The following is a 15,709-nucleotide window of genomic DNA, read 5'->3' as shown; positions in this document are numbered from 1 at the left end:
TTTTTCTCCTCCAGCATAGGCTCAGAACAATGGTAATCACGGAAAGAAAAAAAAATTGGACAAACCAGACTGGAAATTTAGACTATTTCAGGATGGTGTCAAGTGTGTCTTTAGCTCAAGTAATAGCATTAAGTACTCCCCTGCTTCTGTTTCCCCTTTCAAGTTGAACACAACTCTGAATATCACTGCTTTCATGAACGGCCCTCAAGACCAAGTTCTGATAAGATTTCAGGCTGCTACCATGTAAAACCCCACCACATGCCTGTTTAGACAGTCATAGTAAATATAGTTTTGTGAGTTAAGGTTTATCCAAAACCATCAGAGAACAAGTGCAGAACTGGTATCAGCTCTGTTACAGAAGGCACAGGGCTGGAAACCCTGCTGACCTCGCTGCTCCTTTAAGCAGCACTCTGGCTTACCCATTTTCAATCCATCCTGACTATATCAAGGAGAAGGCTGACAGAAGTGGGAGATGTGAGGAAAATACCATACGTAGAACACATGGCAGTGGCACAATCCAAAACCTGTTTAATTACAGACACCATTGACTTTTGTGCACTTCGTTTTTGTTCCTCAGCTCCCATTAACTACACAGGACTCTGGGTCAAGAAAGGTCAAGTTCAACCTCTTTTTTTCCTTTAAAGCAATCACCAACAGAACATTTTCCCATCACAAAGTTACTCTGAACATTTTGTGCATATTTTATAGCAAACATAAAAAGAATTACCAAACCAACTGGTCAGATTATTAAAATAATATTCTTAGTGGTGTATTACAAAAGAAATGTACAAGAGTTCCTCCTAAATCAAACTACAATACTTAGCATTAATGAAAATACTTGCAAAAAGCACACTCTAATAATTTTGCCATTTTCCAGTTAAGACAGGTATCAGGAAACCTTAAGGCAAACCCCTTCTTTTTCCACAACACACACTCTTAACAGGTTCTCCCTAACATAACGCGCACACAACAGCACATCATCAATTTAAAAAAATATTTAATGCTGCCAGAAAGTATAAAAATACAATAAGAATGGCAGTACAAAACAAAATACTTCCTAATTTAATTCTTTTACATCTTTCTACATTAATACAGGCATTATAAAAACACAAGATGGCAAATTATTTCGTTTTGCAAAGTAGCACACGCTGCTGGTGGTCTTCATCCCCTCGGTGCAGTTTACGCTGTAAACAGATAACTGAGGTCCTCTTGGTACTTAACAGACCTCACTTTTTGTTCCCGAAGAGGGGGGGTCATGTCTTGCTTTGCATGTCAATAATTTGCAGTTTATAGCTGCAGAATATTCCCAAGTCTCGAAGGCTTAGGTGTCAGTCAGTCTCGGCCTGCGACATACAACCAAAAGAAAGTCACCGATTCAGTACAGAGTACGGGGATAAAAAACAACAAGAAAAAAAAAGAGCTAAGAACTGACAGCAGGTTTGCAGCTCACTGTCAACACCAAACAGCTTCTCATGTGTTCCCTGGAGCAACTACTGCCTCTGAGCAAGTACTCTTGGAAAGCCGTTGCTTTTCAGAAGATATTTCCATGTTACAGTGTAAGGCACATCCTTGCTGGAGAGCTTCAAGTACAGGTCTCAGTCCAGCAAACCACTTCCTCACACATGTAACCCACAAGCACTGCAGAAATCTCCTTGGGCCTCAGAGGGACTACGGCAGGCTGCATCTCAAAACACATCACCTCCCACAGCTTTGGAGGCCAATCCTGCTACAGCAGCTCAAAAGTAACTGTTTCTAGGCATAGATTTCCTGTAGTGAGAAAGACACCCCAGCACTGGACATTTTGTTTTTAGGCAAGGAAAAGCTCTACTGCGAGAGTCTACAGAAAGAGACTTTTCACAGCACCACACCCCCGAGCTACTACAAGTAAAATGCATTTGAGTTCTGCAAGTACTACACTGATTCATAAAGCAGCTTTCCTCCACCAGGTATGACACATTGAAAGAGGGATTCCAAGTATTTATCCTTCCAATTAAATAAAGACTCAGACAGAGATGCAATTTTGAACACGTTTATTTTTTGTACATAAAAATGAAAGACTGACTTAAAACTTTGGGGGCAAACAAAAAGGCCCAGGAAGACTACTGTGTGTCACATCACCTTTGCAAATACCGTCCTCTAGCTTAAGCCACTTGGCCCTGCAGAAGACTTCCTCTTTTGTCATTGTTAATTTAGTTTCTCGTGCAGTCCTCAAGTGTCTCAGGTTTTACTATAATGCCAAACAACTAAATAATTTGGTTTACATTCATTAAACATAAAGCTAACCAGGCTTTTTCATCGCCTGCATGATCCAGTCACACATACATGCATACACATTTACGCCTCTTCCCTTTTCAGGGGGACATAAACTGATGTCAGTAAACCATATTACTCGAGGTTTAACAGAATAAGCCACATTTCACTGGCAACATCTCACTTCCATAACAAATCCAGAGGTTTTTTTTCCAAATTGCTATTTCACACTGAATTAAATTATTTTACTTAATACATTTCAAAGAAAATACAGATGTACCGTCACTAAGTGGACTGTCCCTGCACCAAGAACACAAACAGGAAACCTAGAGGATTAATTCCAATCTTGCAAACCCCTTGCAGTGGAGGTCCAAATGTTTGCTCGGTATTTCTTTATGAAAACGTGCGTGATTTGTACACAAGTGTTCATCTGAGAGCCAAATGTTTAATCAGAGATGCCCACTATGCATCAAATATTTTGACTGATGCATTTCCAGAGAAGAGGAGGAAAACCAACACCAACCGAACCAAAACCAATTTTGAATTGAGCCCAATGATGTTTTAGAAGTAGCATGGGACCAGGCAGCAGTTTGCCAGAACTCAGGGATAGGGAGAGAAGAGAGGTCAGAAGGCATGTCCTTCAATTTCACCCTTTAAGCATTTCCTATGATAGAGATGACCGGGATTGACAGTTCTTCATTTTGGCCCAAATTTGTTCCTATTTAACATCCAAGCTGTGCAAAAATGCTGCAAATTTAAATCCTCCAGAATAACAAAGTATCACAAGGGCTTAGTGTGCATCAAGGAAAACAATCCTCCAGATTTTGGGTTTTAAGGATTACTGATGGACCAGAAAGAAGATTTTAATCCAAATTATTTCCTGGAATGTAAAAAGAAACCAATCATTTGATTTTTCTTACTATTCTCAGACTACCATGAACAATTCACTGTTCAAAAGTTTTGTCCAAGGCTTGTACTGGTTCATCCTCCTTAAATTATTAACATTTAAGACTCCCAAGGTACTTGCAATCACAGAACCCAACTTTTACAGAACAACTGCTGAATGTGCAAGTCCTGCTTTATTGCATCAAGAAGGTAACAGAGTATGAGGTGATCTGAATTGGCTGCCCCCTGCCCTGCCCCACCCTGAACTGAGGAATGCTTACTCAGGATCAAGAAAACTGAAAAGCCAGAATTTAGAAGATGGAATTAGGAAAAAAAAAAAAATCAAGTGACAACTTGACAAGCTGCAGTTAGAGCTCAGTGCCTGTAGGATACTGGTAGCCGAGGAAATCCTCCTCATGCCAAAAGAAGGGCAATAAATAACAGTGTGGTATCAGTCCAAGTTTTGCCTGCACTTTTTCCTTAGCTGCTTTTAAGTATCTAGAATAAAATCTGGAATATTTCTGTTACAAAAGCACTTAAATTACATTCCATGTATTTTTCCATAACCAAAATATCTTTATAAGGCACATACATTTACACCTACTATCAGTTACAGCTGATACTGAAAAACCTATCCTCAATTTAAAGGAAAAAAAAAATCTTTTGACAGTCTTCTTGCTGGCTAAAAGTTACCGTGGTTGTAAAAATTGTGAAATGTCTTAAAATACATGAGCTGCCTGCCTGTGCTATGTCCCAGCAGTTAGCTGTCCCAGCAGTCATTCTGCTATTGGAGCTGCACAGTTGGTCAGCAATGCCATGGAACAAATTGTCTCGTTCTACTGACACACAACTTCCCAAATCCAGTGCTCCACAAAACTGTATTTGTTTTCCTCATCTGGACCCATCAGCATTTGTTTACTATACAAACAGTGTGGTCCAGAATAGTATTAGCTATTGTGAAATGAGAATTTTAAAGAGTAAACTGTACTTAGCTTGGTGTAGTAAATGTCAGAGGAATTGGGCCCCATGCCTCTTATGTGACTACCAAGCCTGGACGTACTGGAAAGCTTTGAAGTCAATTCCTTTGAATAAGGAGCAAATAATCATCCAGCTCTTTTGAGTATTTTTCAACAGTAAATCCAAGAAGTACTTTACAAAATGGGGGAGGGGAGTGGAAGAAAACCCCCAGGACCCAACAGAAAACAACCAAGCTCAGAAAACGGAAGGAGAAAACATAACTTCTCTGAAGTTACCCAACAAGGCAATGCTTGAATAAATAAAATTCCCGTTTCAAAGTACAATCCAATCCTACAAATTACTAGATCCTAGCCTGAACAACAAGCTACATTCAGCCATATACCATCTCTGTATTCAAAGTTAATTTAAAGGGCAGAAAGTGGTTTGTGTTGAATTACTATTTAGGAAGTGTTACTACTCAAGTAATGGAAAGGGAGTGCTCAATAATCTTAAAGGGGCTTTAGCACACATACTCCCAAAATATTAGTCCTAAAAGTGTTTTACTAGCATGTCTAATACAGTGCTGGGGAACCTGAAAAGCAGTTCTAGACTTTGTGAAGCTACTAAAGTGGCTCATACAGCTGAAAACACTGGATATGGCAGAACACTACCAACATTTCTTTTCTATTAGAGCCACCCTTGGAAGTTCATCTACAGTTTCCTTTGATGTGTTTCCTACAACTATTACTGGTGAAATAATTTTATTCGTTCTAGCAATAAAAATCTATAGACACACAAAACATCATGTTTTACATTGAATGGAATGTCAGAACTTGAACAATGTTGGCCTTCAAACAGTAGCTAAAGTCTGAATACATTAATCAACAGTATGACTTTCAGTCGGGGCTAAGTTCTCAAAAGCCTTAAAAAAAAATTCCAAGTCTTAAATAATGAAAACTACAAAAAATAAATAAGGAATGCAAATTAACAGAGTAGAAATTGGCAAGTGCTTCATCAGACCCCTAGCTGCTCATTTCAAACTGGAGAGTCAAATGTGGGGAATGGTTGCACTATTCTTTTCATGCACAAATTATAATTACATTTAGTTTCAAAATGAAATTCTTTTGGTCAGAAATTTGTACAAACTGAGCTTTTAAAAGTACAGTGAACTACAAAAAGATTAAATATGCAATTATAAAATATATTTATCCTAGGTCGTAAGAATATAAAATGCTTATGTTCATGTCACTAGTACATTACACATTACACATATTTAAGGATAACTTCTTTGCATTAATAATGTAAATGATACAACACTGTTTATTGCTTATGTCAGGCATGTAAATTTAAATCCAGACAGCCTTCAGTAGCTAAACCTCCATGGTTCAGCATTTGTTCAAGATCTGGTAGAACACTGTTTTAAAAAGTGTATAAACAGTTGCAGCAAGTTTGTACCTGCTCATATTAAACAAAAACCATCAATTCTGTGGGGGGCAGCGGTTCATTTTTCTAAGTACCTGCAGTGGAAAGTCCTGAGATGTCAACATGAGATCAAGTTTACATCACTTCTCTATTGTATGTAACAGTCTCTACCCATTCCAGGAATAAGGAGTTTATGCTTAAAGTCACACCCCTACTCATTACCTTCCAGCAAAATCAGCTGTTGGAGCAGTCACACTTACTGTTCACTTACAAGGAATGTTTTTGAAAATACATTTTCCAGCAAAAATAAGCACCAACTAAAAACAGTGTACCAAACCCAATCTTAGTGAGAATAGGTTTCCAGTATAACCACCTTTTTCTTTTTCTTTCAGTCTCATTTAGCTTCTGCTTCATCTGCTGCAGCTTCTGTGCTGTTTGCGCTCTTCTGTCCTCCCGCAGTCGTTTTCGGACAGAACTTAAAAAGAAAAAAAGGTGACTCTTACACTGAAGAACAGGAAAAAAGGCTATTATAATATTAAAACAAACCTCTTTCCAACACGCCCAAGAGTTAACCCAGCAGCAGCATACAGCAGCAGTATATAAAATCCAAACCAAGCAATCTTTTATTATGTTTTAACCACCTTGTAGAGAGTTTCAGATAGCAAAGCCCCACAAATAAGTAAATGACAGATGTAAAGATGTACACGGTACTTCATCTACGAGTTTGACAGAGAACAGAATTAGTTAAGTTATCTGAGCTGAGTCTTTCACCCCTGTCTGGGCCCCATTTGATGGCTGAGATGTTTTGTGTGGAGGCTGCCTTTATATGCAGTGCCAGGTACCACGGCAAGTGTCCCAGTATTTACAAGGGTGCCTCCACTGCAGAGTTCACAGCAGCCTCAATGATACACTGACTCCAACCCCTACTCACAGCTGCATGCAGGATTAAGGGTACTCATCTCAGGATGCAAACCAGATCCTGATACAGGACACACCATAAACCGAGTTCTGTGTGTTACACTAGCAGGACAACCTTGTAATTTATGTCTCCAAAGCGCCCTTGAAATCTCTAAACAGCATAACTCTGACACAAAAACCAACTTCGATTGACTTCTAACACACAACCCCATAACCTCGCTCCTTCTTCCTTCTTGTGAGGGGCTCCTTCAAACCACTACAGAATTGCTGTCATTCTCTCCCAAAACACCCATGAAGTGTTTGGAGAGAGAATGACTGCAATTCTGTAGTCGTGTTTTTATAACAACTGTTATATTAGCTGTTATTATAACAGCATTAACTGTTATTTTGCAATTCCAGCCTATCTACACTGAACTGCTGTGTCTCATCTCAGGCTGCAGCCCTTTGGGACACACCCTGCCTCCTTCTGTGCACCACATGGCTCAGCTTGGCACAGTCCTGGCCCAGTTTCTGGATCTCTGGCTATGGATCAACATCTGGCAACCCACATGTGGGAAGGCCCAAGTGACACCGTGCCTCCCAGCTGAGGCATCAACACTCCTGAGGGAAAGGCAAATTCACCTGACACGGCTAAACCACAGGAACCTACTCACAGCAGGCAGATTTAACATGAACAGAGGGTAATTCATGGCTCCAGAGATACAATTTCGACCATGACACAGAAAGTGGTATGTGATAAAACCTTTGTGTTTCTGAGGAACCATGTAATTTTTGAAACACAGGTCAGCATTGCATTTAAAAGTCAGTATGAAATACTGGACAATTTTAGGACCTTATTCACACTTCACAGTGGAGTTCACTGATAATCTGTTAAGAAAATGCTTTCAAAGTGTGAGGTCGAGCCGCTTCAGTTAGAGACACTAACTTTTCTTCTCTTGACTTCTGAATAATAAAACCAAGTCACAAGGAATCATTGAGGTGGTATTTTTAAAATCATTAAATAAGACAGTCAAATACCACCTGTTCTCCCTTGCTACTGCAGAAAGATCTTGAATGTTTTTACAATAAGTAAAGCAGCCTAATAATTCAGCCTTTTGAGAGAGTGTATCTGCCTTTTAAAGTTCCATTATCTTGCCTACTTTTCAATGTTCCCATCTACGATATCTTGAACCTTAGTGGACAGGTCAGTGTTTATTTTCTCCATCTGATCATTGTTCTCCAGGCCTATGCTGTTCCCATTGTACTTCTCTGTGGTTATTTTGATTGGGCGTGGAGGAGACTGCTCGGAACTTGGCGCTTGGTCCTCCTTAGAGAGCTCCTTCCACCGTTCCTGAAAACAAGCAGAACACATTTCAAACATTCCCCTAATATTAAAGGGCCCCCTTGCCAAGATGTCTTCCAAAAGAACAGTCACAGAAGTAGATGAAAGGAACTACCAGATCAAGAAAAAAATTTGCTAGATGAAGAAATAAAGTTAGGTCAAGATGTGTCTTCTCCAACAACCATCAATGATCCTTTTTTCTATTTTTCCAGGATGGTGCCACTGCAAAGGCATGAGGCCTCTACCTTCAGGGTTTGTACTGTCCACAGCAGCTCCACAATTAGGAAGCATTGTGTCCTATAAAATCCTGCACTGTCCTGCACTTCCCATGTCCCTCTACTTGCTACAGGCCTGTGCTGTGCTCTTACCTTTTATGGCTTCAAAATACAGCAGGACCTTGTATACAAGAACTGCCTAAAAAGAGAGAACTGGGAAAATTTAACTTAAGAGTTATCTATGCCAGAGTCATGGCCTACTATTTCACTTAGTGGCCCATTAGCCCAGAGATCTGCAGCATCATAAAACAGTTATTCATCTTGTTTAGAGAAGTAATCTGAAATAAGATGGAATAAAAAAAGAAATTGGACATAAACCTGTTTTGCTAGATCTCTGTCCTAATGATAAATGGTCTGAAGAACTAATTGCTACAACAAAATTTCATGCAGAAAAGAAGCCTAGAAAGTGCACAGGAAGAAAAAGAATCAGCCCTAAAAAACAATTACTTTTCTCACACAAATCAGCCAGTGCCTACAGAGACATAGAATACCTTGGGGGAAAAAAAATCAGTTACTTTTAGAAGTCTATGATAAAGTAGATGAACTGAAAATTGAATCTTCTTAAATCAAGCAATAGACTCCTGTCCATGGAATGATTTCAAGACTGCTGGCCTAAACTAAATATCAAACTCAAAGTGATATAAAAAATCAGCTACTTATAAATGGACTGCTGGCAAAATGATTTTTAACAATGAACTGACTCCTCCATTAAAATCTAAAGTTGTGTTTGCACAGTTTACTGCCTTCCAAAGTCCAAGGAGACATCAGAGATGAACATTTGGCTAATGTTAAATAAGAGAGGCATTCAATAACTTCAGGCCCTCTCCATCACTAGCAGAGAGAAGTGAACAGCTCTCACACTCTGAAAAGTCAACCATTCCTTATGGAATAAAAATGACCTAGCTGACCTTGAAAGAGAAATGTGCTTTTTTGAGTGCTGCCAATTGATTTTCTGCACATAATGCCAAGGCCTAAAGAGAGAAGCATCAGGACAAATGCCTTGCACTACAGGAAACACTGATTTAAGGAAGATCGTCTGAACAATCATAACAAGAAAAAGAGAACAAATGAGAAGTATACCTTCCTAGGCATTCTCTTACTATGAATAAATAATACACTTGAACATGACAAGCAGTATTCTGAGTTGACAATGCTCCCTTGTATCCAGAAGTAAGAAATCCTGTGATCTAGATGGGTAAGTATTGGAACCAGAGCTGCTCACTTTGGAGCATGGCTTTCAGAAAAAGCCAAGCAGAAAAATATTACTAGACACACAATACCTCATACCACCAGAAACAGCTTCCACAAAATGAAGAGACTAAACTGCTGTTAGCATTAGAATGAATCATGAAGTCTTCTAGACATATGGCACAGGTACCAGACCAGCAGCACACTATCTAGGTGTTGATTAGCAGTAGTGTAAAATTATTTCTTTATTTACACAGCAAATCAAGAAACATTTGTTAAAGGGAAGAATCAGACCACTACCAATACCACAAAGAAAGGAAATGTGTTTTAGCTTATCTGCTCTATTCATGATTTCAAGAAATCAACAAAATAAAAGAGCCCTAGCATACGAAAGCAAAATTAAATGTGTTTCAAAGCCTCTCCTCCCATTTCTCCCTCCCACCCAGGCTAGCCACTTAAAGCTGTAAGCTGTTATGTCTGCAAGCTGCACTGATAAAACAGTGAGATTTGGTAATCTCTTTGCACCCAAAATCATTATACTTGGCTAGATTATACTAACTGTAACACAAATTTTAAAGGCTATTTATTGGTAAAGGCAACTTTAACAATAAATATTATCTGTAGCATCAGGCAACTTATCTGCTAGGAAAATAGCAAAGAAATTCTAAAACAGATCCTTGCTATCTTCAAAGTGACACTGGGCATTGCCTTCCCTTTTTAGCATTGAAAATATCAATTGAACAATTTTTTCCTTTAAACATTTGGACAGACAAATTATTTTCATATTTTATCTAAAAGGGGACGTATACACAGGGTCAAGAGTTTAGTTTGATAGAAGTCACTGAACAGATACCCTTTGATACCTCCTAGGCATCTACTGAAAAAGGATAATCATTTAGATCTCACAAAATTACATGTTTTAAAATCATCTGGAGCTTATTTTTAACTACTGTTGCAATCTGCTGTTCAAATACATGGAGGTAAACATTTACCTGTATAGTTGAATCCCCCATTATAAATTTTGCTCCTTCTATTACAGCCATATATGAAAACCTTAGTTGATCAGGAGTCTGAATAAGTCCCATTCGATATTTTCTCATATCCAGTAATACCTTCTTAATATCTACAGAAAATGGGTCTTTTTTCTCCATCTGTAAAGCAAGTTACATTGAAAGTGTCAATGGTACATAAAAATAATTACAAGTAAAAATTAATCATAAAATTCAATCTAAAATCTAATTTGTCCATATTATGCTTCTATTAGTTATAAGGAAGATTAACATCTCAAATGATTTCTAATTTATTTTTGAAGGAAAAATGCAAACCATCTAATGAAAACCTACTGTGAACAAATCAAGGATAGTGTATTAAACAAATAAACTGTACCCTAACATTAAGTCTTAAAATTACGACATATAGATATGCATAATTTTATTCAGGCTTGTATTTGGACTCTGAAATAGGACTATAAGAATCAGAGCTGTAAAGTAATATTTCCTACTGCTTCTGAATAGAACAGCAATTCAGATTGACTGATTATGGCAGAAGTTTCCTTTTATAAAGCAGAACCCCAAACCCAAGCAATGAACATGCTTGTCCCCACATTACATTCACAGGGTGTTTCTGAAGTACACTTCCATCAAAACATACGCCTCATACCCCTATGCTTTTCAAAATGCATAAAAGCAAAGAAAAATAAAAGTAAAATAAAAAAACAAATCCAACAACAACAAAAAAGTAAGTTGAAAGGATCTAATCAAACCAGAAAATGTGTCTCTTGTAATTCAATTGAAATTCTATTTCAGTTAAACCTGTCTTTTTCACTATTACCAAGCACAAAGAGAAAACTCTGTGCCTGGACTTTCAAGTCCAATAAAATTTTTTATTTATTTAAAATATTATTTAACATTCATGGTTCACTCATGTCATGAGCAATCATAGATGATGCAGTTCACTATAAGCAAACAATCTATACATCCATGTGGCACTGAAACTGGCTGCCAAGCCCCACTACCCAGAGGGCTGCACAGCAGGGGAAATTCTGCATCACCCTCCATTACACACTGCAGGATAATTAGGAGCATGCCTGAGTTCTCATCCTAGTTCAGATAACAATAACAATTTTCTGCATGCTTTAAAAAGGCCCTGGAGAAAAAGATTTACAGATTCAATCATCTCAATATATATTCACAAGCTTTTTTCATATGGAAAAAAAACAACCAATCCTCAACCTTTTCTAAGCACATCTTACGTAAAAGGAAAAGAATGTTTACAATTTATTTTCCAGGAAGCTTTGAGAATATATAATTGTCCTGGGGTACTTCAAGAGGAATTTGTAAATGCATTTCAAGAACTGTGGTTTTGCCATCAAAATATGTGAAGGAAAAAAAAAAGCATGATGTCTTAATTTAAGTTTCCACTGGAATGTCATTAACTTCAATGTTTTTATAGCCTTCTGACCAGAAAGCCCATATTGGGAAGGTTGGCAGGGTGTCAGGATAAGGGAAGGGGTGACAGAGAAAATGCAAACACTTACCAGAACAAGACAAGTATCTACTAATGAAAATGTGCCGGAACGTCCTATTCCCGCACTGCAGTGAACTACTGCAGGTCCATGCTCGGGACTCAGTGAACCAGATTCTCTGACTTTAAACAGGAAGTTCAGGAATGAAGCTGGGGATTCAGGAACTCCAAAGTCTGGCCATGTAGTATAATGAAAATGAGAGATCATCCTGGACTCACCACTCTAGAAGTGAAAACAAATAAACACTAGAACTAGAAAGGATTCCTCTTTGGCTCAGTCAGTGCCCATTCCCCCAAGCTCAATCAACAGCTCTTGTCTATTTTAAACCTCCCATTAAGACAAACAACCCAGTAACTTGCTTCAAACTGGACGACAACCAACAGTGCACACTGAAGCAGTTTTATCTGAGTTGGTAATTTTCTCCTTTGCAATTATTACCACACGTGGTTTTTTTTTTTCTTCTTCTTCTCAAACTTCCAAGATTATGTTTGGTTTGCTTTACTATTTACTCCCAAATGTCTTTCTTTGTCTACCAATAATGCAGTTCAATGTCTGACAGCAGTTACAAGACAGCTAGAATTAACATGACTGAAATAACCCATGTCAGCATTGTACACACTCTGCACTTTGCTTCAAGCAAGTTGTAGTGCCAAGAGGTATTACATCTCCTTTATACTAACCACATTACTGAGAGCAGCAGGAAGCGTTCCTTCCTGGAAAAGGCTATAAAACCCATACAGCATAATGGATGTCTAGGATGTCTAGCAAGACTTCTGCTGGACATCTTCTATCTTTTTTTAAGTAAAAAAAGGGGATTCCAAAATCATACAGCTGCTTTGGAACCACTCTGTTAGAGTTCCTCTCCTAATGCAACCAACTAACTGCAAGTACTGAAATGACAGCAAGAGAGTATATGTATATGAAATTTGGATCACATTTTTATGGAACTCACTCCAGACCTGCTGTTAAATGCTGCTCCTTGCCATGGTGATTCTGATTTTAGCTCAGGAATTTTATAAATGTTCAGTTACTTTTTTAAATGTATTAATTCAGTTATTTAATTTTTAATTGATTCACCTATAATTTATTATTTCAGTTATTTAATTTTTCACATAGACTGACACCTACATAAACCTTGGCAAAGTTTGAACACAAAAGGATTTTAAAAAATCAATGTATTCCAGAAAAGCTATTCTTCTTCAGCAAGAGTGAAATATAGCCATGAAATAAAATAAATTCTACTGTTCTTCATCTGCTCAGTCTGTTTCTACTTCTTATGACAGACAACTTATGAAATTCCTTTGTGAAACTAAAAGAATCCATTTCGTGGTTTCCGCAGTAACAAAAATAAATCTCTCAACTTGTCTTTTGCCTTCAATGCCCAATACTGCAAGACTGCCAATACTTTCACAGAAAACAGTGGATATTAACATGAGTCCAGTCACTCTCAGATGCACAGCTATCTTCCAGAAATATTTTGTCTTTTGGCTAGGTGCTCAACAAGGACAACAAAGTGTGATCTACAATATTGGGAAAACAAATTTACGTTAAGATTTCATAGAGGAAAAAAGGAATATCAGGCCCAAAATTGTATAAATATACTGGGACTTCCCCTTGTCTGGAGCAAAGCATTAGAGTTTGCATTTGCTCTCCTACTGCTCTTCTGTACCTAGTTTTTTCAAGTAGCAAGTTAACTCACAAATGAACTGAATGACCTGTTTGTTTAAAAGTTATGAAGGAGGAACATTTTTCATAAGAAATCTGTAAGTAACACTTAAGCAATTTCCTCCATTTCTAAGAAAAACAATTCATCACTTTAGAAACAAAACTAAGGAAAATACTAGAGAGGTGAGCTAAACGCACATGTTAAGTAAAGGCTGAAGTTGTTTCTTGTGAATCTAGATGGTCTCTGTAGGTAGCAATTGATACTCCCTACTTCAACATTCTGAAAGAGCATTCCAGATGAAAGCATCCCTTACACCTCAAGAAGGTAAAAATGCCTTTTCTGTCACCTCAGAAAAGGTGACCTGTGGGGTTTGTTTGTGTGGGCTTTTGTTTGGTTGGGGGGGATTCTTTTGTGTGGGTTTTTTTACCCCAATCCCATCCATAACAAGCACTGGCATCTTCTTCCTAAAGAAAAAGAACAAAGTATGGCTAAGTGTCACCCTAGTTATATACTAATCTGAAATAGTTACTTCTAAAAGAGATGAAACAGTGCTGTTGTACATGTCACTCTGCTCTAACCCACAGAACTACATTTTTCCTTCCTTTCTTGTATGAAGGCTTTATCCATCCCATGATTTTCCATCCCTTCAGCTCATTCTAGAAATACCTAGTCTCTTCATCTCTCTACAAGAGTCCCATTGCGAGGCACTGGAAGCAGCTGGTCATCTTTGAATTCGCAGTCTCTAATCCTACAGCCAAATCCCATTTGAGTATTTCAAACCTCCCACACTGCTCTCTTAAACAGAATAGCTCTTTCAAGTGGTGCTTGGCAGCCAAGCTGTACAGCTGAAACACTGCCTTTGTGAGGATCTGTACCACCCTTTCTTAAACAACTCCCAGTCACTGAGCCATGCAGCACTTCCATGAAGTGACGTGGGACTGTTACGAGAAGAGGTCTGGCTTTTTGATTCACAACTCTTGATGGACAAAAAGTCAAATTTAAATAACAACTAATTTAATCTAAAGTGTTACCAGGAAACTAGCTAATCTTTTCAAATAAAAACCCCTGGACTTCCAAGACTCAGGCAGCGCTATAAAATTTTATATGTAATATACAAGGGACGTAACATAGAAATATTATATATCTCTGCATGGTAACTGAAAACCAGCTAGTTCTATGGTAACCACAACGCAATTTTCCAAGATTTATTCCCTAAAACTAGCTACCAAAAAAAAAATATCCTTGAATCATCATGGAACAACACTAAAACAACTATTTTGGTTTTAAATTACTCAAACTGTGGAAGTTTTACGAACTACTGGGATAAGCTTTCCATAAATAACCAAGATACAAGATAGCTGAACCTGATGAACTTGTAAAGCAGACACCATACTGCACAGCTCTGCACTGACTGCTGGAAACATCAACAGTATAATCAAAGGACAAGCTCCAAGTTACAGAGAGCCACATGAGGACTTGAACAGAACAGGAATATCCCATTAGATTAACTTCCAGCAAAACAAGCCTTGCCATAACCTTTTTACAGTGACTATCCAATCACTTAAAACAAAAAGGAGCAAAAATCTTCAGAGTTACTTCAGGTCTTTCAGTCACATGAGAGTTTGAACATGAATAAAACACTACCAAAATGCTCAAAGGTTAAGTTAGTGCCTTCAGGGTCAAGTTATACAGGGGATAACAAAACAATGCTGGTCTGTCAAGTTCCACACGCTGCTTATAAAAGCCATAATCAAAGTGCTACTGAAATAGTCAAATATATGGAGATATATTTGACTATTTCAGTAGCACTTTGATTATGGCTTTTATAACCTATAACCTTACATTGGTTCCATATTTAATGAACATGCCTTAAAGTCATTAACAACTAATTTGATCACATAAAAATGAAAAGGCATCCTATAATTGCATTATTCTACAAATTGAAATTCAAAATCATAAATCAATTTCTACCAGAGCCTCCTCTATTTGTTCAATCATGATGGCCAAAATGTTTTCCAAAATTTAAATAAAAATGGCCTTGAGGATAAGGGGGCCACATAATTATCAGAAACATTGTGGTTCATCCACAGGATCAGCTAGTGAGGGCTGCTAAGCAGCCTTGCATTACCTTAATCCGACAGTCACAGCCACACAGAAGCTTGGTACTAAGTTGAGAATCCATTTTACTAATGGGTTTTTCCAAATATTTGCTATTTGTGGAAGACTCAAGATTCCACTAGAGATTTATTAATGGTCCTTGCTCTAAAGTATCACAGCACCAGTGTCACATCAAATTTAGCTCA

The 15,709-nt window shown here is 37.9% G+C and overlaps 1 protein-coding gene across 2 annotated transcripts in view; it reads right to left on the bottom strand.

Annotated features, from left to right (window-relative positions):
* Positions 1 to 980: 980 nt before the first annotated feature.
* The window catches only part of PTPN2 (protein tyrosine phosphatase non-receptor type 2), a 30,191-nt gene continuing 15,462 nt past the window's right edge, over positions 981 to 15,709 (bottom strand). Inside the window, exons 6-10 of one of the 2 annotated variants that reach the window (XM_071456848.1) lie at positions 11,753 to 11,962; positions 10,209 to 10,367; positions 7,572 to 7,762; positions 5,888 to 5,989; positions 981 to 1,343 (exon numbers count right to left, since the gene is read on the bottom strand). In XM_071456848.1, the coding sequence (XP_071312949.1) occupies positions 1,322 to 1,343; positions 5,888 to 5,989; positions 7,572 to 7,762; positions 10,209 to 10,367; positions 11,753 to 11,962 (684 nt within the window). In that variant the 3' untranslated portion in view covers positions 981 to 1,321. Of the gene's footprint in view, positions 1,344 to 2,013; positions 5,990 to 7,571; positions 7,763 to 10,208; positions 10,368 to 11,752; positions 11,963 to 15,709 lie in introns of those variants that run through there. The other variant, XM_071456837.1, reaches the window with a different exon arrangement.

Source organism: Agelaius tricolor, unplaced genomic scaffold (genome assembly GCF_023055355.1).
Source record: "Agelaius tricolor isolate 1412-34295 unplaced genomic scaffold, bAgeTri1.0.p SCAF_2, whole genome shotgun sequence".
Classification (NCBI taxonomy): domain Eukaryota; kingdom Metazoa; phylum Chordata; class Aves; order Passeriformes; family Icteridae; genus Agelaius; species Agelaius tricolor.
The sequence above is the reverse complement of the archived record's forward strand: the minus strand, read 5'-3'. Positions and strand labels throughout refer to the sequence as shown.